At 44.2% G+C, this 27,655-nt stretch overlaps 1 protein-coding gene and 1 pseudogene across 2 annotated transcripts in view; one reads left to right on the top strand and one right to left on the bottom strand.

Annotated features, from left to right (window-relative positions):
• SHROOM4 (shroom family member 4) overlaps positions 1–27,655 on the top strand; it is a 278,831-nt gene that overhangs the window by 223,050 nt on the left and 28,126 nt on the right. The window contains exons 1-4 of one of the 2 annotated variants that reach the window (XM_058714371.1): positions 7,002–7,436; positions 12,307–12,441; positions 14,806–17,302; positions 23,362–23,423. In XM_058714371.1, coding sequence (XP_058570354.1) covers positions 12,386–12,441; positions 14,806–17,302; positions 23,362–23,423 — 2,615 coding nt within the window. In that variant the 5' untranslated portion in view covers positions 7,002–7,436; positions 12,307–12,385. Of the gene's footprint in view, positions 1–7,001; positions 7,437–12,306; positions 12,442–14,805; positions 17,303–23,361; positions 23,424–27,655 lie in introns of those variants that run through there. The other variant, XM_058714369.1, reaches the window with a different exon arrangement.
• Positions 81–180, bottom strand: LOC131503298 (U6 spliceosomal RNA; annotated as a pseudogene).

Genomic DNA, 27,655 nt, shown 5'->3' with positions numbered 1-27,655 from the left:
TACCTTCAAGTGTGTAATTCAGTGGCTTTTAGTATATTCACAAGGTTGCACAACCATTAATACTGTCTAATTCCAGAGGAGAAAAAATGGAGTGCTTCATAAATTTGCATGTCAGCCTTTGCAGGAGCCATGCTAATCTCTGCATCATTCCAATTTTCATGTATGTTGGCTGAAGCAAGCACAATAGGAACATTTTGATGTCTCTTGATATGGCACATTTCTTTCTAGCAAATGTATACACATATCCCTTCCCACCCAGGAATGTACAAGAATGCCCATTTCCCTGAAATTTTACTGACACTTAGTTTAAAAATATATATTACCAATATCATTGAAAATGACGGGGCACCTGGGTGGCTCAGTCGGTTAGGCATCTGACTTAAGCTCAGACCATGATCTCACAGTTCCTCGGTTCAAGCCCCATGTTGGGCTCTGTGCTGATAGCTCAGAGCCTGGAGCCTCCTTTGCATTCTGTATTTCCCTCTCTCTCTGCCCCTCCCTGCTTGCACTCACGCATTCTCTCTATATATATCAAAAATAAATTTAAAAAACATTTAAAAAATTAAAAAAAAGAAAATGACATTTTTATTGTTTTGTCTCTTTGATTAGCATGTCTTCTTCTCCGACCTAAACTCTAGCTGTTCTACAGGGACCTGCTATCCATGGTCTTTCCTTTGCACACATTTACCATGGGCAGTCATAGCCAATGAAGCATGTCAGCTGCCTCCTCTCAGAATAATGACCACATATCCATACCCTGCCCTAACCTCTTTCTAGTGCTGTGGCCCAGACATTGAGCTGCTTGCTGGGCATGTCTATCTACATAATTTGATAGCATGTGAAACAAATTCATGTCTAAAATCAAACATTTCTCTGGCTCCTGCCCCAACTTCCCTATCTAGGTTGGCACTACCACTTTTCTTCCACGTGCTTCATGATCATGCTAACCCTGTTCTCATATTTAATGAGTAGTCCAACCTTGTTGGTTCTGTGTCTCATGTTCTCTTTCCGTCTTTCCCTTCTGTTGTATCCCCACTGTCATGTTCTAGCTCTACCTTTTATTGTATCTATTGTGTAAGCCTCCTCACTTCATGCTTTCAGTATTTATCCACACAATTCAACCTACACATGACTACCAAAATAACCTTCCCAACATACTGCTTTTACCATGTTGCTCTCCTATTCTGTATCTTCCTAAGCCTCTCTCTTGCCTATTGGGTTATGTGAGGTAAATACACTGACACTTAAAGCCCACCGTTTTCTTGCAACATTTTAACTTTACTTCCTGTGTGCCTTATATAAACTGTGCTTCATTCAGCATATTCCTTCTTTTCCCACTCTTACTTATGCAAACCTGGCATGACATCTCCAGTCTCCTCCAGTTTAAACCGAGACTGGGTTTAAACTTGAGGAGACTGGAGACGTCATGCCAGGTTTATATATACAATGGAATACTACTTGGCAATGAGAAAGAATGAAATCCTGCCATTTGTAACAATGTGGATGGAACTGGAGGGTATTATGCTAAGTGAAGTAAGTCAATCAGAGAAAGACAGATATCATATGTTTTCACTCATGTGGAACTTGAGAAACTTAACAGAAGACAATGGGGGAGGGAAGGGGAAAAATAGTTTCAAACAGAGAGGGAGGCAAACCCAAAAGAGACTCTTAAATACAGAGAACAAACTGAGGGCTGACGCGGTGGGGGGGTATGGGAGAGGGGGAAATGGGCGATGGGCATTGAGGCGGGCACTTGTTGGGATGAGCACTGAGTGTTGTTATGTAAGTGATGAGTCACAGGAATTTATTCCTGAAACCAAAAGCACAATGTATACGCTGTATGTTAGCTAACTTGACAATAAATTGTATTAAAAATAATAAATAAACTGAGTCTTCAAGATTTAGCCCAGAGGCACTGTGAAGTCTTCCTTAATTAACCTGTGCTTTCTCTTTTTTTAAACCCTCATTTTGTTAGCATTTCCTTCAATGACATAACTTTCCGGTTAGGGTTTAGTGGTTACTTAGGTATTTCTATTCATCCCCTCTCACATTGTAAATTCTTTAAGCACAGGGATTATATCATCTTCATTTTGGCATGTTCCGTAGTACCTCTCCAAGCACCTTAAATTGTGGATGGAAGCTCCATAAATGCTTGAATAAGAGAATGGTGAAGATTGCCAACTTTTTAAAAAATATATATATACTACTAATGAGTCAATTTCAGGAATGAGCTCTGTGTTAAGAAGGTACAGATGCCAAATGACCCAAATATCATGGCTTCTTCTTTTTCCCTCACTCTCCACATTCAGTCCATCAACAAGTACTGTCAGCTCTACCTCTTCAAGATCTCTCGAATCAAACTTCTTTTCTCTACCCTACTGCTTCTTCCCTAGAACAAACCATTATCTCTTACCTGTGAGAGCCTTTTTAACTGGTTGCCTGGATTCTACTCTCATCCTGCTTAAATTCATCAGCCAAGTGAGATATTTATAAAATGTAGATCATGGTAGTTCCCTGCTTAACAATGTCCAGCAGCTTCCCATTGCACTGAGAATTAAATGCATACCTCTTACTTTGGCCTTTGAAAACTCTACAATCTAGTCTTGGCATTTTCCCAACCTCATCTCCCACTGCTTTCCACCTGGCTCACTGTGGTCCAGCTCTGCTGAGCATTGACCCTTCCTCATTTTCATGTTTGCACAAAGCAGAGGGAGTGGGTACTGTTGGTTCTACCAGGGTCCTCACTATTGTTGACTATTGTCGTAGGGCTCCATGTCCTTCGTAGTGGAGATGAGTTGAAGACTGGCCAGAAGTAATTCTAAGGGCTTTGAGACTTAACTTTAGGAAAAACCTTTGTGGGTTTCACCATCCTCTTGAAAAAGTGGCATCTCCAGTATTGAGTCTAAGCTGAAGAAGATATTTGGCTTAAAGGGAAAAGAAAGGAAATCTTGTATTATTCCCATATCCTCCTTCCCAAGGGATACTACAAATATTACTAATAGAAACCAGAGCTGGAGGACAAACATCCTCCACCTTCTTTATCACTCTGGGTGTTGGTTTAGGAAATTGGGCATCACACCAGAAGCTGGCTCAACAGATGATTGTGAACCTATTGTCATTTTCCCTATATTCTCTCCTGAAGTCTCCCTCAGCCCTCCGGTGTTGCACTCTTAGCTTTTGTACATACAGGGAAGTGAGAAAAACTCTCTTTCATTATTCAGATTCTTGACTTGCTCACCTTGCTTCTAGAAGCTGTGAAATATGAACCATCAACCTTCTTGCCTTTGGGATCATTGACAAGAAACAGTCTATGATGGCTATGTCTTATTAGACTGTACATAGAACTAAAATATACTCTCTATCCCACTCTGAAAGAGAATTACAGGTACTGTGCTTCTAAAATACTAAGCATTTTTAGCCCCTAATATTTGCAAAACTCTCTTGCATCATTCATAGGTTGCCTGTTTCCAGCCTTCTTTAAAAAAAATAGGTGTCCCCCTGTTTTAAAGATTTCAATGTGAAAATTGATACATGAAAACAGAAGGTCAAATATAAAGACCCTTATCAGATAAAGTTACCATTCTCTAATTGGAGAACCCAAAGGTACCCCCTGACACATACAACAGCATTTGAGGGAGTCTTTATTTCCACTGCAACATTCCCTTTCTTATTCACTGCCCTTGGTTTCCTTTTAGCCAGGGATGGATCCCTAGATGGAGGGTGGAGAGGTGGATCCAGCATATTTACATGAAAGAGCTTGATCTGACTGTTCAGAGAGGTGAGGGAAGGTTGGAGGACGTAGGGAATGTGGGGAGACAGAAGTATACCAAAGACCCTCCTATGTAAAATACCCACATTTCAGATGACCGAAACTATGACTTTCCCAGACAGACAAGAAAGCCACTGTTGTAAAAGTTGTCTTTAAAATTATACACACACACACACACACACACACGTTCCCCCTTGGTTTGGTCTGTAATAAGAAAGGGTCCCTGGATCACCAGGCCGCAAGGTCCCCCACTAGCAGTGGGGTGTGAGTGGACCTTCGTAGCTCTGTATCCTTCCATGGTGATCAAGCAGCTTTTCCCCTATTTTGTCAGATAAACAAGCCATGCATTGTTCTGTCCACCGGTCTGTACGCAGGCTTCCCTTCCTGCAGAGCTGGCCAGAAAAAGCTTGGACTCCTTCATGTGGGGCAAGTGGAATGTACTGTTCAGGGGGAGGCTGGAAAAACCACAGAAAGTAAACAAAGCTAATCAAGGACACTCTTTTGTGCTTCTCCTTATCTAAATACTTTCAAAAGAGGAAAGAGCCTGCAATAGGTTATATCCCAGACCTCGGATTAAGCACAATCCCAAGCAACACAGGCCATGTTTTCCTTCTTGCCCTGGGTTGGGGCAAAGCCATGGTTCTCTTTCTCTGTGTGCCTCTAAGTATTGCTTAATGGGTCTGCTGGGAGCCAGAATCAGAGATGGGTAATGCTGCCAGAAGGTACTGGGGCAAGAGCCCACTAAGGCACCCCATCCAGAATTTTTGCATCTCCCTCTCCTCATCTCTCACAAGTGTTTACCAGAGGACTCTTCTGGGAGCTAGCTTCTGGCTTATCTGCCACTTTCACCTTCATGTGCCCATCCTCATCTTGCATCCATGCCAAGTTCTTATTTTCTGAGTGCTTGGGAAAGAAGCAGTCATCTTTACCTTCCCCCAAACATAGGAGGTTATACTTGATAATGTAATCTGGAACTCAGCATTGATAAGTGAGAGGATTCCCCTTTTACCCTCACCCCAACCCCCAGCCTCTTTTCCAAATCCCAAATTGGCCACACTGTTCGTGTTCCTATTTTATCTTCCTTTGCCCAAGAATTTTTCAAGTATATTCCACCTGTGCCCACCTGCCTATCATATCACCTCATTTGGTGATTCCGCATCTACTCCGCCCGCCCCACCTATACCTCAGGAAGTCCCATGAACATGCTTGCTCCTCTACTCATAATTTTCTCAGCCTCACCTGGCTACAGACAGGACCCAACTCCTATCAAACTCATTGTTCTTTATTTTTTTAGGATGTGGGGATCAGCAGATCTCATCAGGAAAGCACCGTTTTGCACTGGGTTGCTGAGTGAAAGGAGGAAGGTACTTGATAACCAGAAGATTAGGGAAGGCTGGGCACCCAGGCCTGAGGAATGACATGAGAAGAAACTGTTTATCCTCATGCTTTTTCAGACCAAGAATTATTCTTTACTATACTGTTAGTGGTACTGTATTTCCTAGTGTATTGTCAAAGGATGGTGATCACACCAGCAGCATCAGCATTACTGTAGAGCTTGTTAGAAAGTTAGATCTGGAGCCTGATCTAGACCTGCTAAATCAGAATCTGCATTTTAGCAAGATCACAGGCGATTAATATGCCCATTGAAGTTTGAGAAGCTCTTCTATAGAGTATAGGTTTGGCTTTTGAACCTTATTTTCTTTTTTTAAATGTTTTAATTTTTATTTAATCCCAAGGTAGTTAACATACATCCTTATGTGAGCTTCAGATGTACAATGTAGTGATCCAACACTTCCATATGTCTTCCGGTGCTCATCCCAACAAGTGCACTCCTTAATCCTCATCTCCTGTTTAAACCATCCCCCCACCCACCTCCCCTCTGGTAACCATCTATTTTGAACCTTCTTTAAATTAGTCCTTTCTCATTAATCTTCATTTGGAATGAAGAAGTCATTTTTCATGCTATTAACAGTACTTTGCCCATTATTATTTTGTGTAGAAGATAATATTAACAGAAGGTACCATTTGTTGAATGCCTGCAGATGAGAAAATGAAGGCTCTGTGACATACCCAAGACCAGACAAGTAGAGAATGGTAAAGCTGAGACTCTAAGCCATATTATACACCCATAAAATCCCCAGACTTTGCCCATACAGTACTAACTACCAAAGGAGGGCCTATGGGCTTACTTGGATGGCACCTGTCTTTTAGGGAGTAGACAAAAAGTCAACCCAGACTTCACTAGGTGATACAGAGGAAAGAGAAGGGAAGGGGCCTCCAGGCATGATTTCCCCAGAGATAAATGGCCTGAGCATACTTCTTGTCCCGAGGGAGCTCACATAAGCCTTCTTGGGCCAGAAATTGCTGGAATTAGGACCAGACGCCAAGGGAACCTGGAGTGGGGATCAGGAGTATTACAAAAGGAAACCCCCAACCCTAAATCCCTGAGAGAAATTAAACCCTGATGCCTGATTTTGGGCTTGGGATATACAACAAAATCATGTGGGGCCACTCTGGTTTCTGGCTATCACATAGGTCAGTGAGGACATCATTTGAAGCCCCAGCCTGGGGCCTAGGACTATTACATCATAACATGCTATAGCTGGAAGGGTTGTTTGTGACAATGGAGTCCAATGTTTTATTTTGCAGCGAGGAAACAGAAGCTCAGAGAATGGGAGTAAGTTGTCAGAGTTCAGAGAGAATTCATGGCAGGGCCAGGGATGCTGACTCCAAGCACCACTATCTCAGTTGCAAAATGAAGTTTCCTTTGGATCTTTCCAGGTGCCCATAGGAAGTGCAGACCCTGTAAATATGACTGAGACTGGTTTATAAGTCTGTATAGCTCAGCAGGACATTCACCTTGGAAAATCTCTAGGTCACTATCCCCCAGCCATGTAAAATAAGCTGTAGTACTACTTGCTCTTCAGGACCTGGAGTCAGCTAGGCTTGGCTGCTCTGGGCTTTCCTTTTCTGGGGCTGAGAGGACCCACGGAGATGGCTGGGTGGGGTCAGCTCAGTTCAGGAAGCACAGGAATTCTTTTAAGTGTATGTGTCTGGGGTATTTTTCTCTCTTACGTGTATTTTTAAAAATTCTTTTTAGACACTCGCTTTATCTTTCCCAAACATCATTTCCTTGCTCCTTTCCTGAGTTCTAGCAGTGGCTGGGGGCCCAGCTTCCTTATTGGCCCCTGAGCTGTGGAAGGGGGTGGGCCAGGGCTCAGAAGAGGCTGGAGTAGGGAACAGGGGGATTGTTTATGCTTCAGGAACTGCCTTTCATCCTTCCCTTTGCCACCAGGGTACTGGCTGGTTTCTGGAGCAGCGTCTTCACTCCTGTCCTGCTCTTGACACTGGCTTTCCTTCCTCTGGCTGTGGCTGCATCTGGGTCCGATGGTTGATGGTCATACCTTGCCTTCAATGCGACTCCTCTCTGTTCTTGGAACTGGGACCTGACTGTGCCTGAGCCCTTTGCATCACACTCAGCAGCTTGGGCTGATGGCCCCTCATCTCAGGAGGTCTTAACAGGAAGGCAGATGGGTCTCACCTAAGGGAAGATCCAGCCTGCAGAAAGAAGCGCTAGGAGCTGGCTGGAGGGGTTGTTGAGCACCTGAGCTGGCTGGATACCCAGTTTTTCTCCTAAGCCATCTCCCCACCAGGAGCAACTTCCATGGTAGGTGCTGCTGGTAGCCATGGCTGTTGCCTCTCTTTCCCCTTCTGCTTTCTTTCTTCAGTATCCCTTTATTTTTGCTTTCTAAGAAAGGAACTTTGGAGTAATGAATGGTATGGTATGTGTTAATGACAGTACCTGAGCCAGTTTTGGGAGAAAGGGCAGGCACTGATGCCATTCCTTCCATGGCTAGGCCTGGAGCTGCATGTTTGGTGGTTGGCATTTTCTCAACTCTCCACTTCTTTCTCTTCATCACTCTTCCCCACTGCCCGAAGAGGGTATGGTTTAAACTCAAGGACCACCAAGACTTTCCCTTTATGACTGCTTCTTGTAGAAACAGCTAGGAGAAGCCTCAGATATACAAGCTTGTTGAGTCAAGTCCCTCTTTGGGGAGGAGGAGTCCTGTGGTATCCTAGAAAGGGCTGGAGGTTCTGAGCCTCATCCTCATTATGTGTGCTCTTGGCAAAGCAATTTATCTGCGTCTCTGTTTCCTCATCTGTAAACTGAGGATAATAATAGCTCTTACTGATAAGGTTGGAGTGAGGACTGAATCAACTAATATATACAAAGTGCTTAGTGCCCGGCACATCTAAGTGGTCAATTAATGGTCCCTGTTCTGTTTTTGTAAAGTTCATGGCATGTCAGGTACTACACTGAGTGTTTTCACACACAGAGTTGCATTTAATCCAGGCTATAATTCGTGAGTAAGGGGTTCTCTTCATAGTTTTACAGACAAAGAACCTACAACTCAGAGAAGTGACTTGTCCAAGGTAACACAGCTAGGAGTGGAATGTCAGTGTAGACTGTCTCCAAGTCTAGGGATGTTTAGTAATAATACTAGACTGAGTATTAGAACCTATTGATAGTTTCCTCTCCTTTTCCAAACTAGGGCTAGAAGTCTCCAGCTCTGGCCACAGTTCCTCTGCTAGGATTTTCCTTCCCATAACTTGTGGTTTTCTCTCAGTGGTCCCAAATCCCTATTGCCTTGATTCTGTCTCTTTGTGATTGTTTCCAACTCCTGGAGAGACCCTAGAGAGTAGATGCCTTTGTTAGCTACATTTCAAATTGTGGCTGAGGAGTGGTGTAGCCAAACCTTGATAGCAGATAGACAAATCTGGTGGGAGTACTTTTGAACAATCCAGAAGGACAAGTCTGAGCTGATAACCTTTATTATAGTACGTGCTATTTATTGACCACTTGTTATGTATCAGGCTGTGTCTCAGATGCTTTGAAAATATTATCCCTAATCCTCACCATAACCTAGCCAGGTAAGGATTATTGTTCCTTTTTTCAGATAAGAAAACCAAAGCTCAGATGGGTTAAGTGCCTTGCATACAGTCACACATCCAAATTGGTAGAGTTAGGATATGAACCGAGATCCATCTCATTCATGTTAGTTTCCTTCCTTACTGGCCTGATACAGTTGGTGGGATGAGACTGTCATACATGAAATGATGATGTGCAATATAAAACATAATATTATTATAAGATAAATTGTGACGATTAGATTACTAAGGGCAAGCACCCTGGAGGACATGGTACTTGAGCAGCACCTTAAAGAATAGGTGGGATGCAGATTGACAAAATTAGAGGGGGATTCCAGGTGAAGAGAATAGTCAGAGTAATAACTAAGATAGGCTGAGGGCTTACCAGACCTTGTTCTAAGCAGTCAACATACATGGTCTCATGTGATCTTTACAACCCCACGAATTAGGTATTTTATCCCCATTTTAGAGCTCTGAGAAGTGAAGTCACCTGTGCAAAATAACAGGCTCATAAGTGGGAGAGCTGGGATTCAAACCAAGGTGGTCCATCTACAGAGCCTGTGCTAGATTCTATTGGAGAACCAATGGCAAAGGTGCAAAGTTGTTTACAGGACATGACTGGATCACAGATATGGGAGATTGGGCCAAGTGGGTAAAGATAGCTCATAGACAGCTTTGAACATCTCACCCGGTTTATATTTGATGCAGGACAGGGGAAGAAACAGGGAGTCAGGGAAGATTCTTGAATAGGTGAGTGCCACAATTCAATTGGTGTTTGACGTGATATGACCCAAAAGCAATGACTGGAGATGGAACAATGAGAGACTGGCTGGCAGACTGACACAGTATTTTGGACATTATGGTGTTAAGGGCCTGGACTAGAACAGAAGGTTTTGCTGGTGGGTTCTGTGGAGAAGTGTAATTACGTAGAATAGAATCAATGAAAGTGGAGCGAGAGAGAGAGAGAGAGAGAGAGAGCCAGAAAGATATAAAAGAAGACCCAGTAGAACTCAATGAAAGATTAGATGGCTGGGGGAAGGTGGTATCAAGGCTGACCACTCACATTTTAAACCCTGGACTCTTCAGAAATCCTGGATGTGGAAAAAGGGCCCAAAATAAGAGAGGTGCCTTGTTCTCCACTGTATCTCAGCGCCTGGAAGCATAGTACCTAGTAGAAACACATGGCTCTTAGTATGTAGCAATACACAGTACTTCTGTCAGCTGCTTTATCTACAGTTGTTATTGGATGACTACCAGGTAATATTAGCTGGAAAGATTTCTACCAACATGGCTTTGTGTGTGAAACTCTGGAACAGGCACCCCACCTCCTCCTGCTCTAAGGTCTTCTTGTACCTCTAGATTCCCTGCTGGGCATTCTGAAACCCATAATAGAACACTATAGTTAAAAGTGGGGGCCTCACTTGGCTTCCCTCCCCATAAATCTAGCCAGCGCTACTGACCTGTGGCTCCGGTTCCTGACCTTTGACAAGCAGCTTCCCTTGCCCTTCCTCTTACACCTCCTTGTCCATGTCTGGCCTGTTACCACTCAACCCTTGTTTTCCCTAGCAAGGCTGTTCTCCTCAGGACTGCCTTTTTAGGCCTTGGGCCTCTAGAACCTTGTACTGCTGGGATTTTCTGTGTTTCCATTAGGGTGAGGGGCATTCCCAGCCAGGATGGAATCCAGCTCAAGTCTATCCACTACTGCTCCTGGATGTAGAGAGCTGATTTATCTCACTAGATTACAAGCTTGTTCAAAACAGGGGCCATTATCTTAGTCAACTCTGCACCGTTAGTGTCTAGCATGGAGCCTGCCACAGTAAATGACTGAATAAATTAAAGGGGCTATCATCTCTCTCTCTCTCTCTCTCTCTCTCTCTCTCTCTCTCTCTTTGTCTCTGTCTCTCATCTACTAATTTATCCTCCTCTTACTCTGTCATTCATCCCTTTCTCTATCACCCATTTCTCTCTACTATGTATTCCTCTATAATCTCTCTCAGTTTTCTCCCATTGTGTCATTTGTTTCCTCTCTCACTCTTTGTTTTTAATTTTTTTAATGTTTATGTATTTTTGAGAGAGAGAGAGAGAGAGAGAGAGAGAGAATGAGTGGGGGAGGGGCAGAGAGAGAGAGGGAGACACAGAATCTGAAGCAGGCTCCAGGCTCCAAACTGTAAACACAGCGCCCGATGCAGGGCTCCAACTCACGAACTGTGAGATCATGACCTAAGCTGAAGTAGGACAATTAACTGACTGAGCCACCCAGGTTCCCTCCCTCTCTCACTCTTATCTTTTCTTTCTTTCTTTCCTTCTTTCTTTTTTCTTTCTTTCTTTCTCTCTCTCTCTCTCTTTCATTCTTTTTCTCTGTTTCCTCCCCCCCATCTCATCAACCTTCTCCTTATCTTCCTGTGAATTACCCAGGTCCCACGTGTGCTCTTCCCCATGTCATTCTTCTCCACTTGTAAGGGTGGCATCTATTCACGGGGACTATACCAGAGGACAGGAATGGGTCTTGCCTATGCCAGTCAGTGCAAGAGTATGGCTGAAGCCTCCAGCACCAGACACCTTGTGGTTGCCTCCAGGGCATTGGCCTCAGACCTGTATCCCTCTATGTACCCCCGCCATGCAGAGCAGACAGTCTCTCTGTCAGCCCAGCACTGCATCACTCACCACTTCGTGCTGTTTTCCCTGGCAGGAGTTGGGACTCCTTGTCCCCCTCTGCCTACAAACTCAGGCATCTCACCTCTGTGCCCATCTTATCCTTCACTCCCTCAGTGCCTTCATCATGCTTTATTCGAATTAGCTCTCTCTCCCACTAATCTGTAAGCAAAGACTATGTTTGATTCATCTCTGTATCCCCAGAGCTATACACAGACGGTACATTGTGAGGAAGTAAACATATAACAAATGCTTATCACAGGAACAAGTGAAAATTGGAGTGTTTGCAGCCTGGAGTTGACTTCTTTGAACTTCTCAATCACTGGCCTATTTTTTTCTTTAAAAAAATTTTTAATGTTTATTTATTTTTGAGAGAGACAGAGTGTGAGCGGGGGAGGGGAAGAGAGAGAGAGAGGCACAGAATCTGAAGGAGGATACAGGCTCCCAGCTGTCAGCACAGAACCCGATGTGGGGCTCAAACTTGCTGATCACAAGATCATGACCTGAGCCAAAGATGGACACTTAACCGACTGAGCCACCTAGGCACCCCTTGCCTATTCTTTTCTTAGAGAAAAATGGGAAGTTTGTCCAGATTGATTTTTTTCCTCAAAGACAACTTAAGGTAGGCTCACTGTTGATTGGGCAGCAGTACTCATTTATTCCACAAATACTTACTGAGCATCTACTATGGGTCTGGCACTGCTGTGTGTGCCTGGGATACACCCATGAGCAAGATAGCCTTGTGAAACTGACATTCTGTATATCCATGCCTCATCCTCAGCACGAAGGAGATTTGAGTGCTGGGAGCCGAAGAGGGCCACTAAGATTCCCATACCAGCTCCTTGCAAGATGTTTTACTTCATTTAAGGGAAAGAGGGGGTGGGGGTGGAAGCTGCATGGGAAGTGATTTCAGCTCTGGTTCCCTAAGCTGACTTCCTGTGCCTTTCTTGATGTAGGAGAAACGCCCCTGTCAGTAGGCCACACTCATGGCATGTGGCCAAGCTGCTGGAGGGATGCCCTGAAGTGGCTACCACCATGCATTTCCCTTCTGAAGCCTTCAGCTTGTCCTGGCATTCCGGCTGCAACACAAGGTGAGTCTAGAATCCTCCCCTTCAAGATGAACTGGAGGGTAGACCATCTGGCCACTCCTACCCTTCTGCTCTAGTCCCAGATGCATGCTATAGAGCCCAGAGTGCTATAATGGAAAATGGAGTGGGAATCCATAGTACCTGGGTTCTAGTCCTAGGTTACTTACTGCTAATTCTCTGACTTTGGGACAGTCCCTTTCCTTCTAGAAAATATTTCCCTGAAATACTGCACTTGGCTTGCAAGACACCACACTCTCCTACTTTTCATCCTATTTCAGTGGCTGCTCATTTTCAGTCTTTTCTCCTAGTTCCTCCTAATTCCCCCGGGTCTCAGTGCAGGAGGGCACTGGGGCTCAGTTCTGGTTCTCTTCTCTAGCTACAATGACTCACTGGTGATCTAATCCAGAGTCCATCAGCTCTGTCACAGGGCCAAAGCCCTCAGAATGGGCACCTCTCTGAAGAACAGGGTCTATTTGCCATGAGGATCTCTCAATTCAGGGGGCCTAGTATTGTCTGTTGTGAAAACAGCTGCCCAGAAGGGGAAGAGAACTTTTTCTGTAAACTCAGAACCCAGAGGGCTGCTGGCCTCAGCTATTTTTTCCATTCCACAACAAGAACTTCCCTCTAAGAAGGAATTTCTGATGATGAGGCTCAGGGAGGCTAAGGGTTGAGTTTGCCCCCAGTCAATGACTTTATTTAGCACCAAAAGACAGGAGCTCCGGGCAGAGGCAGTTCTGTTCTGGAAGAATACACTGAAACACATTCTCAGCTTGGCTCCTGTTTGAGTGGGGGTGTGGTTGTCTGCAGCAGGAAGGGTGGTAGGGTGGGTGGCAGGTTGCCTTACTAACAAGGAATTGATGGATTCTTAGTCCAGAAGTCACGTGAGCAGAGTGGCTAAGTGGCAAGGCAGGAAGCAAGTATGAAGGGAGGCTGATCTGGGGATCTTGGGAGCCCTTGCCACCTCTCAGTTCTGGGTCTCTGAACTATGGCCTTTCTGAGAACAGTCTGTGACCTCAGGGGTTCTAGGCATAGGGAGTTACTGACATGACTTGGCTCACTTTGGCTTTGTTTGTGGGAAATGGTACTTAAAATTCAAGATTGTGTCTTATCCCGGTTCCTTCCTTGGTCTCCCTGGTTTGGCTTTGCTATGGGGGATGAGGGAGTGATGGGTATGCAGGGCCAACCATAATATCAACACTAGTGATACAGAGGGTGCTGATAACAATATCAATTAAAACAAAAAGCAAGAGAGCAGCAGCTAGCTGTGTATTGAACCTTTGTTAGGTGCGTGGGCTGCGACAAGAGCTTTACATTTATTAACTGATGCCACCCATAAAGCAACCTGATATTATATTATTATTATTATTAATACAGATATTATTATTATTCCAATTTAACAAATAGTATAGCAGAAGAGCTGAGACATTGGACTCACAGAGGCTTGGGTTCAAATTCCAGCTTTGCTTCTTTAGCAGCTATGTGAGCTTGTCAATTTACATTGCTAAGCTTGTTTTCTCAGTTATTGGTGGGGGGATAATAATCTGTCCCCTTCAGTCTGAAATGAGACATTGTAAAGTGCCTGGCACATTGTAGGTCCTTGGTAAATGGTCAGGATCACTACTACCAAGAAGAGAACCAGACGCTGCCTAAATTCCAGCCCTGTCTGGGTCACAAGCTACAGCTGGGTGATCTTGAGAAAATCACCTCCACAAAATCACTTCCTTTTGCAGGGCTCGCTTTACTCCAAGAATTCTCAAAAGTGTGGTCCCTGGACCAACAAAGAGTACCAACATCACCTGGGGACTTGTCAAAGGCAAAAATTCTCAGGATTCACCCAGACTTAACACTCTGGGGATGGGGCCCAAAAACCTGTGTTGTTTGGACAAGTCCTCCCTGTGCTTCTGATGCACATTCAAATTTGACAGCCAGTGATTTACAAAGTGGGCTTGCTGAAATTGAATCAATCCTTTACAGTCTCTCTCTAATACTAATATTCTGTGATTGTCTCTCCTGGCAGAGAGCCACATGCTGACTTCCTAAGGACAGTGACAGGCCAGAAGCAATTCTAGACTCACTGGCGGCAGGGAAACGGAGCATAAGCCCCAGTGGAGTTCTTACACTTTTACTCTTTGGGATCTTGCCCTCTCCTGTTTCCATATGTTGTTTTGTCTCCCATTTTACCACGTCTCTCTGGCGCCCCAGTATCCATATCTTTGTTTCCCTTCTTCCTTTTTTTGCCTTATTTCCTTCTTATTTGTGGCACGGGTGCCTCTGGGTTGTTCTGCCTTCTCCCACGGCAGGGCTGGCCATGGCGGGAGAGGGATGTGGTAATTTGGCTAACTAACCAGTGTGCCCTGTGTCTTGCAGTGACGTGTGTGTGCAGTGGTGTCCACTCTCCCGGCACTGCAGCACTGAGAAAAGCAGCTCCATTGGCAGCATGGAGAGCCTGGAGCAACCAGGCCAAGCTTCCTATGAGGGCCACCTCTTGCCCATGGATCAGAACATGTACCCCAACCAGCGTGACTCAGCCTATAGCTCCTTCTCAGCCAGCTCAAATGCCTCTGACTGTGCCCTTTCCCTCAAGCCAGAAGAACCAGGCTCTGCAGACTGCATTATGCTAGGCCCGGGGCCAACAAAAGCTGCCAGTGGCCGGCCCAATGTGACTGAGACCTCTGGAGGTAGCCGGCGCACCACCAATGGGGGCCACCTGACTCCCAGCTCCCAGATGTCATCCCGTCCACAGGAGGCCCACCACTCTGGGCCTGCCAAGGCTACCACAGGCCCACCACAGCCTCCAGTGAGGCGAGACAGTCTTCAGGCCTCCAGAGCCCAGCTCCTTAATGGAGAGCAGCATTGGACCTCTGAGCATGTGGACTCCTTGCAGCAGAAGGAGATAGTGAGCTTAGACACCGTGCTATCCCCAAGGAACCCTAACAGGTTCTGCTACCTCAGTGGGCAAGACCAAGTGACAAATGAGGGCCATCAGAACTGTGAGCTCAGCCAAGGTCCTGAATCCGGCCAGCAGGACTCTGAGCAGCTACTGATGGAGGCCTCAGCCAAAGCCGTTGGATTCCCAAAAGTGTATGACAAAGCTTCCAGCATAGATTCCAGCCCACTCAAGAAGGCTTCAGCAGAACCAACTAAGGCTGCTTCTCTTGGCAGCCCTCCACACCTCACAGGACCCACGGGGCATCGTCATAGTGCCCCTGAACAGCTTCTGGCATCCCACTTACAGCATGTACACCTTGATATGAGGGGCAACAAGGGAATGGAGCTCCCAACCGGGGAGGATGGGCATGAGTGGACTCTGTCACCTTTGCATAGCAGCCACACAGGGAATAAAAGTCCATGTTCCTCCACAGGAAGAGCCCAGGACCAGCCTAGCAAAGAGAGAAAGACCAGGCAAGTGGATGACAGGTCTTTGGGTTCAGGACACCAGAGCCCAAGCAGTTCCCCACATGGAGAGGCTGATGGACACCCTCCAGAGATAAGTTTCCAGGACCCAAACAGAGCCTGTAGAGCAAGCAGTGAATTAGCCAGCCAGCAGCCCTCTGCCTCTGGCTCCCTTGTTCAACAAACCAGAGATTGTTATTCAACCACTAAAGTAGCTGGCAGCATGGAGGCTACTGAAGAAGGGGACAGTGAACCCAAGGAATGTGGCCTGGTAGGTGGGAGACGAAATAGAGGGCCCCGGGGCCGCTCAATCCAAAACCGGCGTAAGAGTGAGCGTTTTGCTACCAATCTGCGTAATGAGATTCAGAGGAGGAAGGCCCAGCTCCAGAAGAGCAAGAATCCCTTGTCACAGCTGTGTGACACTAAGGAGCCAGTGGAAGAGACTGAGGAGCCCCTAGAAAGTACTCCACGTTCTGCCTCGAACTCATGTCTTCTATCTTCATATAAAAAACCACCTAGCCCCAGGGACAAGCTCTTCAACAAGAGCATGATACTCAAGGCTAGGTCTTCAGAGTGCCTCACCCAAGCCACTGAGAGCCATGAATCTAGGACAGGCTTAGAGGGACAAATAAGCCCTGGCCAGAGGCCTGGCCAGTCCTCTTTTGGCCTGAACACCTGGTGGAAAGCATCTGACCTGTCCTCCTCAGACTCTGAGAAAACAAATGTTCACCGTGGAGTCTGTGGAGGTCACTGGAGATGGTCTCCAGAGAACAACCTACAGCCACATGTGGCACTATCCATGGAAGGCCCTTCTAACCCAAGTGACAGCAAGGAATTGAAGGTTTCTACTGCCCAAGCTGGGGAGGAAGCCATCCTCCTTCCCTTTGCAGACAGAAGAAAGTTCTTTGAAGAGAGTAGCAAATCTTTATCTACATCACATTTGCCAGGTTTAACCACTCATAGCAATAAGACTTTTACCCAGAGACCAAAACCTATAGACCAAAACTTCCAGCCAATGAGCTCCAGCTATAGGGAATTGAGGCGCCATCCAATGGACCAATCATATCATTCTACAGACCAACCATATCATGCCACAGACAAATCATATCATTCGGTGTCACCCCTTCAGTCAGAAACTCCTACATACTCAGAATGTTTTGCAAGCAAAGGTCTAGAACCATCCATGTGCTGTAAGTCGCTGCACTGTGGGGATTTTGACTACCACAGGACCTGCTCCTACTCCTGCAGTGTCCAGGGAGCCATAGTCCATGACCCTTGCATGTATTGTTCTGGGGAAATCTGCCCTGCTTTGCGAAAGAGAAATATGATGCCAAACTGCTACAACTGTCGGTGCCACCACCACCAATGCATCCGGTGTTCAGCTTGCTATCATAATCCCCCGCACAGTAGCCCTGAGGATGGCAGTTTGGCACCTAGCAACACTTGGAAACCCAGGAAGCTGACAGTGCAGGTGAGGACTTGGTTCTTGGATAGTTTTCCTTCCATTATTCTCTTGGTGAGGAGAAAGTGAGGCAAATCATTGGAAAATATAATGATTACAATTCCTTTAAACTGTATAGCCCTGGCTTCCCCAAGTGGTAGCTTAGTAACATTGGGTAAGACACTCAGCCACCAAAGTTGCAGTTAACCCATCTTTAGATGAAAATGACATCTGCCTCACAAAATGGACAGAACTGGGATGTATATCCTGACTGTAAAATTGGTATCTGAGTGACCTTGAGCAAGTAAGTCATTCAACCACCAAAACTTGCATTACATGACCTTTTAAAAATGTTATTTATTTATTTTGAGAGAGAGAGAGAGAGAACATGAGCAGGGGAAGGGCAGAGAGAGGGAGAGAGAATCCCAAGTGGGGTCCACACTGTCAGTGCAGAGCCTGATGTGGGCTTGAACTCACAAACTGTGAGATCCTGACCTGAGCCGAAACCAAGAATCAGATGCTCAACCGACTGAGCCACCTAGGTGCCCCACAGTTACATGATTTTTAAACGGAAAAAAACAGAACTTTTACCTCATAAAATGGCCAGTACTGAGAGAAGTCTTATTACCTCATCTCAAAAGTAGAGGAAAATAATGGCTGCCTCATAGATCAGTTGTGAAGATCAAACAGGTCTAATGCCTGACAGAAAATAGCACTTATTCCCTTCCAAATCCTGCTTAAAAATCTACTTGGACCTGCAAAATTTGTAAATGTCCCCCAGGTTTTCTAAAGAACAAATCCTTATGCCCTTCTCCAGCCTATCTTTGTCAGAGGCCCAGGTCTAGACTAGCTGTTGTTATACTCTGGTTATAACCTATCCCCCACCCCCAAACACAGGCTACCACCAATCCCCCAAGGGACTCCTGAGAGGAACCCCTATGTCCTTACCAGCTCACTGCCAGGTTCCTTTCCCATGGCTTCCCTAGCACCACCTTTTGGCTGGTGCACTCAAATCAGAAGTTAATTCCTGTGTTGAACTGTTGTTGCAGAGGCAGACACTCCTGAATGACTTAGTGTGTGGAGTTCTTCAATACACATTCTTTGAAGAAAAAAAAAAGGAAACTTAGGGGTGAAAGAAGCCTTACACAAAAGAGTATATGCTATTCCTTTTATGTAACATTCTATAACAGCTATTCTGTGGGAAACAATAAAACACTGGTTACCAACGGAAGGTGCCACAGAGATTGAGCAGGAAAACGCATGAGGGAACTCTGTCAGATGGTGGTAGTGTTCTGTATCTTGATAACCATTTGAGTTACACAGGTGTATGCATTCATTGAAACTCAACAAATGTGCACTTAATACTTGTGCATTTCCCTGCAAGTAAATTTTGCCTAAAAATATTATAAACAAATATCAAACTTTATTTAATATGTATGCTGATGTTTTTGAAGTATATTGATGTATACAACTTATAGTTTTCAGCATACAAATGTTGCAAATATTTAGCTATTTATCCCTAGAATTTCATGTTTTTGATGCTATTGTAAATGGTATTGTTTTCTTAATGTCAAGTTAAAATTCATTGTTAATACTATATGGAAATACAATTTAATTTTGTATATTGGTCTTGTATCTTGCAACCTTGCCAAACTCACTAGTTCTAGTAGCTTTGTGGTAGATTTTAAAAAGATTTTCTATACAGACAATCATGTCATCTGCAAATGAAATTGTTTTTTATCTTCCTTTCTATTGTGTATACATTTTCTAGGGGACAGGGGGCCTTCTTGCACTGTCTAGGACCTCCAACACAATGTTTAGTAGAAATAGTAAGTGTGGCTAGTGTTGCATTGTTCCTAATCTCTCCATATTAAGTTTGATGTTAGCTATAAGTTTTCATAGATGCCCTTTGACAGCTTGAGGAAGTTCCCTTTCATTCCTAATTTGCTAAGAGCTTTGGTCAGGAGCAGATGCTGGATTCTTTAAAATGCTTTGTCTATATCTATTGGAGTGATCCTATAGTTTTCTCTTTTACTCTATTGATACAGTGAATTCTATTGATTGATTTTTGAAATAAGAACAAGACTAGATTTGCTAATATTTTGTTAGGGATTTTTGTGTTTATGATGATCAGGGATTTTAGTCTGTAGTTTTCTTATAATGTCCTTGTCTGGTTTTCATGACAAGATGCTGGCCTTACCAAATATGTCGGGAGGTTGTTCCTCCTCTTCCACCTTCAAAAAGAGTTTGCATACTACTGGTATTATTTCTTCCTTAAATGTTTAGTAGAATTTATCATCGAAGCCATTGGGACCTGGAGTTTTCTTTGTGGAAAGATTTTAAACTACAAATTCCATTTATTTAATAGATACAGGTCGTTTCAATTATCTTTTTCTTCTTGAGTGAGCTTTGGTAATTCATCAAGAAAAATCTGTCTATTTTCTTTAAGTTTTCAAATTTATGGGGATAAATCTCTTTTTCACTTTAAAAATGCATCAAGAATGTAAGATAGATTGGTGGATGGGTAGAGGAGTGAACAGGTATGGAATCAGGCAGATGTAGTAACATAATCATTGCAGAATCTAAGTGGTGGGTATATAGATGATTGTAAACTTGTTCAACTTTTCTGGATGCTTGGAAATACTTAAGACAAAATGTTGAAGCAAAGAGGAGAGGAAATATAAAATAATGATTAAAAAATCACTGATGCTGGAACCAGACTGCCTGCATTCAAATTCCTAAGCTTCCCCATGTGAAAAAAAATGCAAGTAATAACTTACTTCATAAGTTGGTTGAGAGGATTAAATGGTGCGCTTAGAACAGTGACTACCAGAGAGTTATCATCTTTTGAGTGTGAGTTATTGTCTCCTAAACTAAAGGGAGATTTGAGCTTAGTTTGAAATGTTTGCTGAAAGAAGGTCCTGCGAGTAGACAGTAGAGGAAGTAGGCTGAAGTTGGGGGAAAGGACATGATGGCTTGCAGGAGTATTGGCCCAGAGCTGGTAGCTCCATAAGAGAAGGAGATGAAATGTGAAGGTTGCAGCAGTTGGTAGCAGCAATGCAGGTGTGCCTGTGCCCACACCATGCCTCTCCTTTTGTACTCTGAAGGAAGGGGACACAATGGGTTCCCGATGCCAGTTAGACCAGCTCAGCAAGTCTGCTTATACACTAGGCTTTCAGATATGTGGAGCCACTTCATGCCTGTTCTTCCCCTGCCACCTGAACACACACATGTACATGCCAGACATAGGAAAACTTACAATGTGGGATAGGACATCCCAGGTCAAATGACCAAGGTGGTTGTGATGGTCGGTGGCTGTCTGAAGTAGGGTTGAGATTCTGCTCCTTATGGCCCCTGAAAGAGGTTAGGGAGCTAATTAGCTCCTTAGTACTTTAAGAGAACTAAAATCAGCATGCACTTACATTCCTCATACTTCATGCCAGTTAGTTTTTCACATATTATCAGATTATTTCATTTAACAATTGTTTGAGATTAAGGTATAATAGGATCCCCATTTTTAAATTTTTTTATTTTTTTTTTGTGTTTATTTATTTTTGAGAGAGACAGAGTGCAAGCAGGGAAGGGGCATGGTGAGAGGGAGACACAGAATTCAAAGCAGGCTCCAGTCTCTGAGCTGTCAGCACAGAGCCCGATGCGGGGCTCGAACTCACGAACTGCAAGATCACGACTTGAGCTGAAGTCGGACACTCAACTGACTGAGCCATCCAGGCACCCATAGAATCCCCATTTTATAGCCAAGGAAGCTGAGGCTCACAGAGGTGACACATCTAGCAAGTGGCAAATGCAAAACTTGAACAACATAACCGTAACTGACATTTGAGTATCCACTTTGCACTCAGTATTATTCTAGGCACTTTATATGTATCAACTCATTTAGTCCTGGAAGCAATCAGGAAATAGGTACTGTTATTATGATGAGCTCACTATTAAATAGCTGGGGAAGATAAGCTAAAGAGAAACTGTGTAGTTTGCCTGAAGTCATACCACTAGGGAAGGGCAGGTGTGGTATTTGAATCCATGTCATCTAGCTTTAGAGGCCAAGCTCCTAGTTGTGCTACACTGCCTACACTGCAAAAGCTAATTGAAAAGCCCAGGCCCAAACTGAGGGTTGATGGGGGGAAAGGGGAGAGGGGAAAATGCATGATGGGCATTGTTGGGATGAGCACTGAGTGTTGTATATAAATGATGAATCATGAGAATCTACACCCCAAACCAAGAACACACTGTAGACACTGTATGTTAGCCAACTTGACAATAAATTATATTTAAAAAAATAGAATATACTATTTAAAAGATAAAAAAATAAAAGCCTTGGTTGATATTGTCAAATTCTCCTCCTGAAACAGTGCTTGTCGTCCCCATAGCCTTGTTAATATTTAGCATTTTCATTAAGTTTAACCTGGGCCAATCAAATAAAGACAAAATTGGAATGCAAAAAGAAAAAGAAAGAAAAGCCCAGGCCCTCTCCAGTATGGCAGGATGCCTTCTAGCAGTATAACTTCGATTGGGGCAACAATTGAACCCCATCTGCGACAAGCTGTAGGGATCACTGCCTCATTGGTCCATAGAGTACAGGCAGTTTACACCAACTTAAGTGATTCAAGGAAACAAAGTAAGGTGATACTGGGGAGCTGAAAAGGAGATTGCAAATTGGGACAGGACTTTGGTTTGGCCACTGCTATTTACTGAGCACTTTCCACAGGGCATGGACAGGAAATCCTAGCTTCCATTGTGCCTGAATGAGTAATAGTGTCTTTGAGGGCAGGGACATCTCAGAAGAGTGTTGAGGCAGAATTTGAAGTCTAACAAGTGGTCAGAGCTGCTCTAATATGACAAGTACAGGCAGGGACCGCTCTGGTCTTGGGAAAGCTATAAAACCTCATCTTTCTTGTGACTGCTAACATCTACAGCCTCTCGCATGCCAAGCATTGTGCTAGGCATTCTCTATGCATATCCCATTTTGTACTCACTCCCGGGAAGCCAGCAAAGCTTGATGGCATAGCCCTTATTTACTAGATAGGAAGCTGAGGTTCAGAGAGGTGATATAACTTCCCTCAGACAGCACAGCTAATAAGTGTCTTAGCCAGTATGACAGACACTAAGTATCTTACCCCCAAAAGGGAGTAAATTTTTTTTTACTGGGGCAAAGGTTAATAAAACTTTGAATAGGACTAATGACAGCATTGGAGGAAGAGGGAATTTGGGAGATCAGTGAGGTTTAGGAAAAATTGTGCTTTCCTGTTGAGTTAAGCTTTGGGTTGCCAGGTAGAGAATGCTGGATGCAAAGTCAGGGAGAATGTCAAAAGGCAAATTTGCATCAGGTTTGGAGCTAGAATAGGAAGGGAGGAGCATTTTTACAAATGGCACATATGACTTGAGCTACAGTTTGCTTGGGCAAAGCCCTTAAGGAAAAAATGGCCAGGGTGGAGAGCATGCTTCTGTAATGTGGGGACCGTGGCACCTGGAACTCGTGTTCTCCAGAGATGAGCCCGCCTCAGCCTCTACCAGTGGATCTGGGAGGAGAAGGAAGGGCCCCTGCAGTACAAAGGTGTGCTGGCATGCATTCTATGTGTGTGCCTCACCTTGGGAAAAGGTTAGAGCAGCACGGGGCTTCAGGCCTGAAAGCCCTCTCAAGGGCCAGGGCTTCGAAGAAGATGCTTTCTATGTTAGAAGAGGCAAGAGGAATGAGCAGGTTCATGTAGCAGAATAAACAAAAAGACCTCCTTCACAAGAGCCAGAGCAAACAGCAAACGTGCTAAACTGGTTTACAAGATGGTTTGGGAGGGGAGTGGAGAAAGAGAGGGAAACACGGAGTTTCTAGAGCACATGATCCAGGTCTCTGAGTACTCTCTTAGTCTCTGCATGCCCCCAGAAGTTCACCAGGCCTCTGGACAGAAAGGCAGCACTCCAGGTGCATATTTCTCTAGCCTGTGTGGGAAAGTAGAAGAAACCAAGTGCGGGGAGCGGGGTCTGGCCAGGGACAGGCTTCTGACCTCTTCACATTTTTGAAGACATCTGGATACCTGGCTGCTCAGAGCTCCCTAATTTATCACAATTTTGCTTTGCAGGAATTTCCTGGGGATAAATGGAAACCAATAACAGGAAACAGGAAGACCAGCCAGTCAGGGAGGTAAGTGATCACTCAGGGAGTAGGGTGTGTTGATGTCTCTGAGACTTCTATAGAAATTGCTAAGATCTTCTGTTTGCTCAGTTTCCTTTGAGGAACCTGGCCTGGTGTGTCCATACCAAGAACTTCATACCACAGATGTAATCTAGCCTGCTCCCCAGGCAGCTGGGCTACAGACCAAACTGATCACTATGATGTTTTGGAATACATAGTATTCCCCATAGTATTGTGGGGAAGTGTGCCCATCAGCTCAGAGGCTTGGGGCAGGCTTGCCCAGCCACAAGACATGTGGGAGCAGATCATGCTGAAATATAGCTGAGATGGCATAAAGTATGCTCACATCCACAGCAGCCACTGGACAATTAATTGGAAAGGACAGAGACGAGATAAGACTGTCCAGCTACCACTGTGCCTTTGCCTCCTTTGTTGGAGCCACCTGTTTTTTGGCCTCTGCCACCTTTCTTTTTACAGGGCTTGTGAAGAACTTAAGGCATATCCAGGGGCAGATCATGCTAACGATAGATTAAAATTCCTGGAAGAAGGTAGGGACATTTTTGCAAACGGCACATATGGCCTGGACTAAAGGGAAGAGAGTTGCTTGGGCAAAACCCTTAAGGAAAAAAAAAGTAGAGAGTCTACTCCTGTAATGTGAGGAGCTTGGCACCCAGTGCTTATGCTCCCCAGAGATAAGCCCACTTGCCACAGGTGACTAGAAGGAGTGGACAGTTAGTTTTTCCAGTTTGCTCTCCATCAATCAGCCTGGCAGCCTTCGTTTTCATGAAATTCCTTGATATGTTCTTTTAGCCAGTTCTTCTCTGGGTCAAATTATACAGGATACCCTGAAATTATATTGATTCTTTAACTCAAACTCTAGAAATGAAGGAGGAAGAAGGCCCTTAGTTGTGCCTCTGTGGGGGCACCAATGGAGGGAGCACCAAGGAAGTGGACTAGAATCCCGGGTCTTCTGACCCCCTGTGATTTGGTGGTACATGCAGGAATAATTTTGGCTTTCTTTTGACTCCAAAGTATGGGGCACCCATCAGGTTTCTGGTTGGCCATGAGAAAAGAGAGGAACCCAACATTTTTGAATAATCTAAGTGTCAGTCACTGGACTGGATCTTTTTTAACCCATAATCTCATTTATTCCCCACAACAGTTCATTTCATTACATATTTTATAGATGAGGTCACACAACCAATAAGCGATGAAGCCAGAATTTGGACCCAGGTTTGTCTGGCCCCAAAGTTTATGCTTTTCCCCTTACAACTTCATCGATTAGGATCCCAAAGGAAACCTTTCAAAAGGATCCCTCAGCATCCTGTCTCAGAAGTCTGAGGCCTTTGGAACTCTCTGGCTGGTCTGATTCCCTGCTGTGGATCTGCTGAGTTTCCCATATTAGACTGAGACCTTTGAGAGAGGAGACCACATCTCAGCCTTATCTTCTTACCACAGAGACTTATCTTCTGTGCCTAACATAGCGCCTGACACAGAGAAGTCCCTCAAGAGGTATTTGCCGTTGGCTTACCAACTGAGGAAACAGAGCCTCCTCCACCATTGAATGGGTGAAATGACACAAAAATAATAATGCTAACGAGCATTTCTTGAGCACATTGCTCTATTCTAGGCACCAAAGCACTTTACAAATATTTACAGCTGACCCTTGAATGACACAGGTCTGAACTGCATGGGTTTGCTTATACATGGATTTTTTTTCCAATGAATACAATACAGTACTTTAAATATATTTTCTCTCCTTAATGATCTTTCAAAATGTTTATTTATTTTGAGAGAGAGCAAGTGAGGGAGGGGCAAAGAGAAACGGAGAGAGAATCCCAAGCAGGCTCCACGCTGTCAGCACAGAGTCCTACACCTACACGGGGCTCAATCTCACAAACCGTGAGATCGTGACCTGGGCTGAAATCAACTGACTGAGCCATCCTGGTGCCCCCCCCCCAACTTATGATTTGCTTAATGACATTTTTCTTTTCCCTAGCTTACTTCCTCATAAGAATATAGCATACGATACCTAAGACATACAAAATATGAGCTCATCGACTATGTTATCAGTAAGGCTGCCAGTCAACAGTAGGCTGTTAGTAGTTAAGTTTTGGGGGAGTCGAGAGTTATACATGGATTTCCAACTGCATGGGGGGTGGGGATTGGTGTCCCTAACCCCCACGTTGTTCAAAGGTCAACTGTGTCTATCACCATAACCTAAAGGGGTAGTTATTATTAGTCTCTCTGGCAGAAGAAACTGATAAATTCACTTGCCTAAAATCCCACAGGTGTAGTAAGTTGATTAGACCCAGGTGGTCTACCTTTAGAGACACTAGACTCAACTACAGTGCTTCTACAAAATGGTTCTCTTCCCAGTCAGCCTGTGAAGTAAGAGGACTTTATTCAAAACCTAGTGTACGCACTGCCTTTTTCTAGGCAAGCAGGGGAGTATTAGAGAGCGAGCATCAGGAAGCACAATGCCTGTCCACCCACAGCTTGAGCAAGGAAGACTAACCCACACAAAGTTAAGTAGCAATAATCATAAATTACCACTTACAAAACAATGTGCTGCAAGCTAAGTTACACATATTATGTTATGTTTTATATTTTCCAAGATCCTGTCAGGTATGTATTATTATAACTAGAACAGTGGCTTTCAAACTTGAATGTGCTTTAGAAACACCTGGAGGGCTTGTTAAAACACAGACAGGTGGATCCTACACTTACCCCCCAACCCCTTCCAGAAACTGTGATTCAGTAGGTATGGAATAAAAGTAAAAATCTGCATTTCTAACAAGGTTGCCCAGGTGATGCTCATGCAGCTGGTCCTGGGATCACACTTTGGGAACCACTGACTCAGAGAAAGATATGAGGCTCAGAGAAGTTATAGTAGTTTACTGAAGGTCTCATGGCTATCAAAGGGACAAACCAGGATTTAAACTTAGCTTTTGCTTACTCTGATGAGTTGTTGTAAGATGAAAAGTGTCAAATACATGGTTTAAACAAGAAGTATCTGGCACATGGTAAGGAGCCGATACATGATAAATTGTTTTCTATTTAAGTTTGTTGGAGGGTAAGAAAACTGAAGGCTGGGACCTACAGGAGGAAAAACCCAGGGGAGCTAAGCAGAGTATGTTGGAGAAATAAACTTCACGGGTTAACGGTTCTGGCCTTGGAATCAGCCTGCCTGGGTTCAAATCCAGATTCTTATTTTCTCTAGCTTGTGTAACCTTGGCAAGTGGGTGGCTCTTCCTCTCTCTGCCCTATCAGTTTCTTTATTTGTGAAATGGGGTAAGAGTACCTAGCTCAGGTGATTGTTGCCAGGATTAAATTAGAAAATATGTACAAAGCATTTGGAACAAAACCTGGCACAGTAAACCCTCAGTAAATGTTAGTTGTAATAATAAAGAGGAATACCGGGGAGCAGCAGCAGCAGTAACAGTAGAGGAAAGGGGTGAAGAGTGAAATATTGGACCAGGATAGGTAGGCCTTGAAAACTATATAGTATCACAAATACGAAAGATACTGCAGGTTATCGATCAGGTAAATGATGTGATAAATGTGGGACTGAGGCAACCTTGCTGCATTTGTAGCCTAGATAGGTTGAAGGAAGAAAAATTAGGGTAAGTGATCCAGGCATGGAAGAGGAGGGCCTTGGATTGGGAAGGTGGAGGTGCAGTAGGAATGAAGCAGAAGAGATAGATAAATATGTGTGATATTTTGGAGGGGGGGGGCGTGGAGATGTTTATTGTGAAAACAAAATTACAGGAAATTAAAAACAGAAGAAAAAGTAGCCTTATTCCTACCACCCAAACACCCTGATTGTTTTTATTTCCCTACCAGCTTTTATCTATAGGTACGGAGATTTTTTTGGCATAGTTATATAAAAACTATGTAGATGCGATTTTTGTGTGTCCGGCTTCTTTTTTTCCCCCACTAAGCATTACTTGGCAAACAATTTTTCATGTTACTATACAGGCCTCCTCAATCGTTATAAATTTTAATGGCTGCATATTTCACCAGCTTAATGTGCTGTGATTTGCTTAATCATTCCCAAAATGTTGGATAATTAGGTTGTTTCAAATTTCTTGCTATTATAAAGTAATGCTGCAGAAAAATTTGGAGTAGCTATAACCTTTTTCTCATTTTGAATTATCTCATTAAAAATAATTATCTAGAGTTGTGATTACTAGTTGAAGCAATATGAACATTCTTCTTGTTCTTGATAGATTTCACCA

This window comes from Neofelis nebulosa, chromosome X (genome assembly GCF_028018385.1).
Source record: "Neofelis nebulosa isolate mNeoNeb1 chromosome X, mNeoNeb1.pri, whole genome shotgun sequence".
In the NCBI taxonomy this organism is placed as follows: domain Eukaryota; kingdom Metazoa; phylum Chordata; class Mammalia; order Carnivora; family Felidae; genus Neofelis; species Neofelis nebulosa.
The sequence above is the reverse complement of the archived record's forward strand: the minus strand, read 5'-3'. Positions and strand labels throughout refer to the sequence as shown.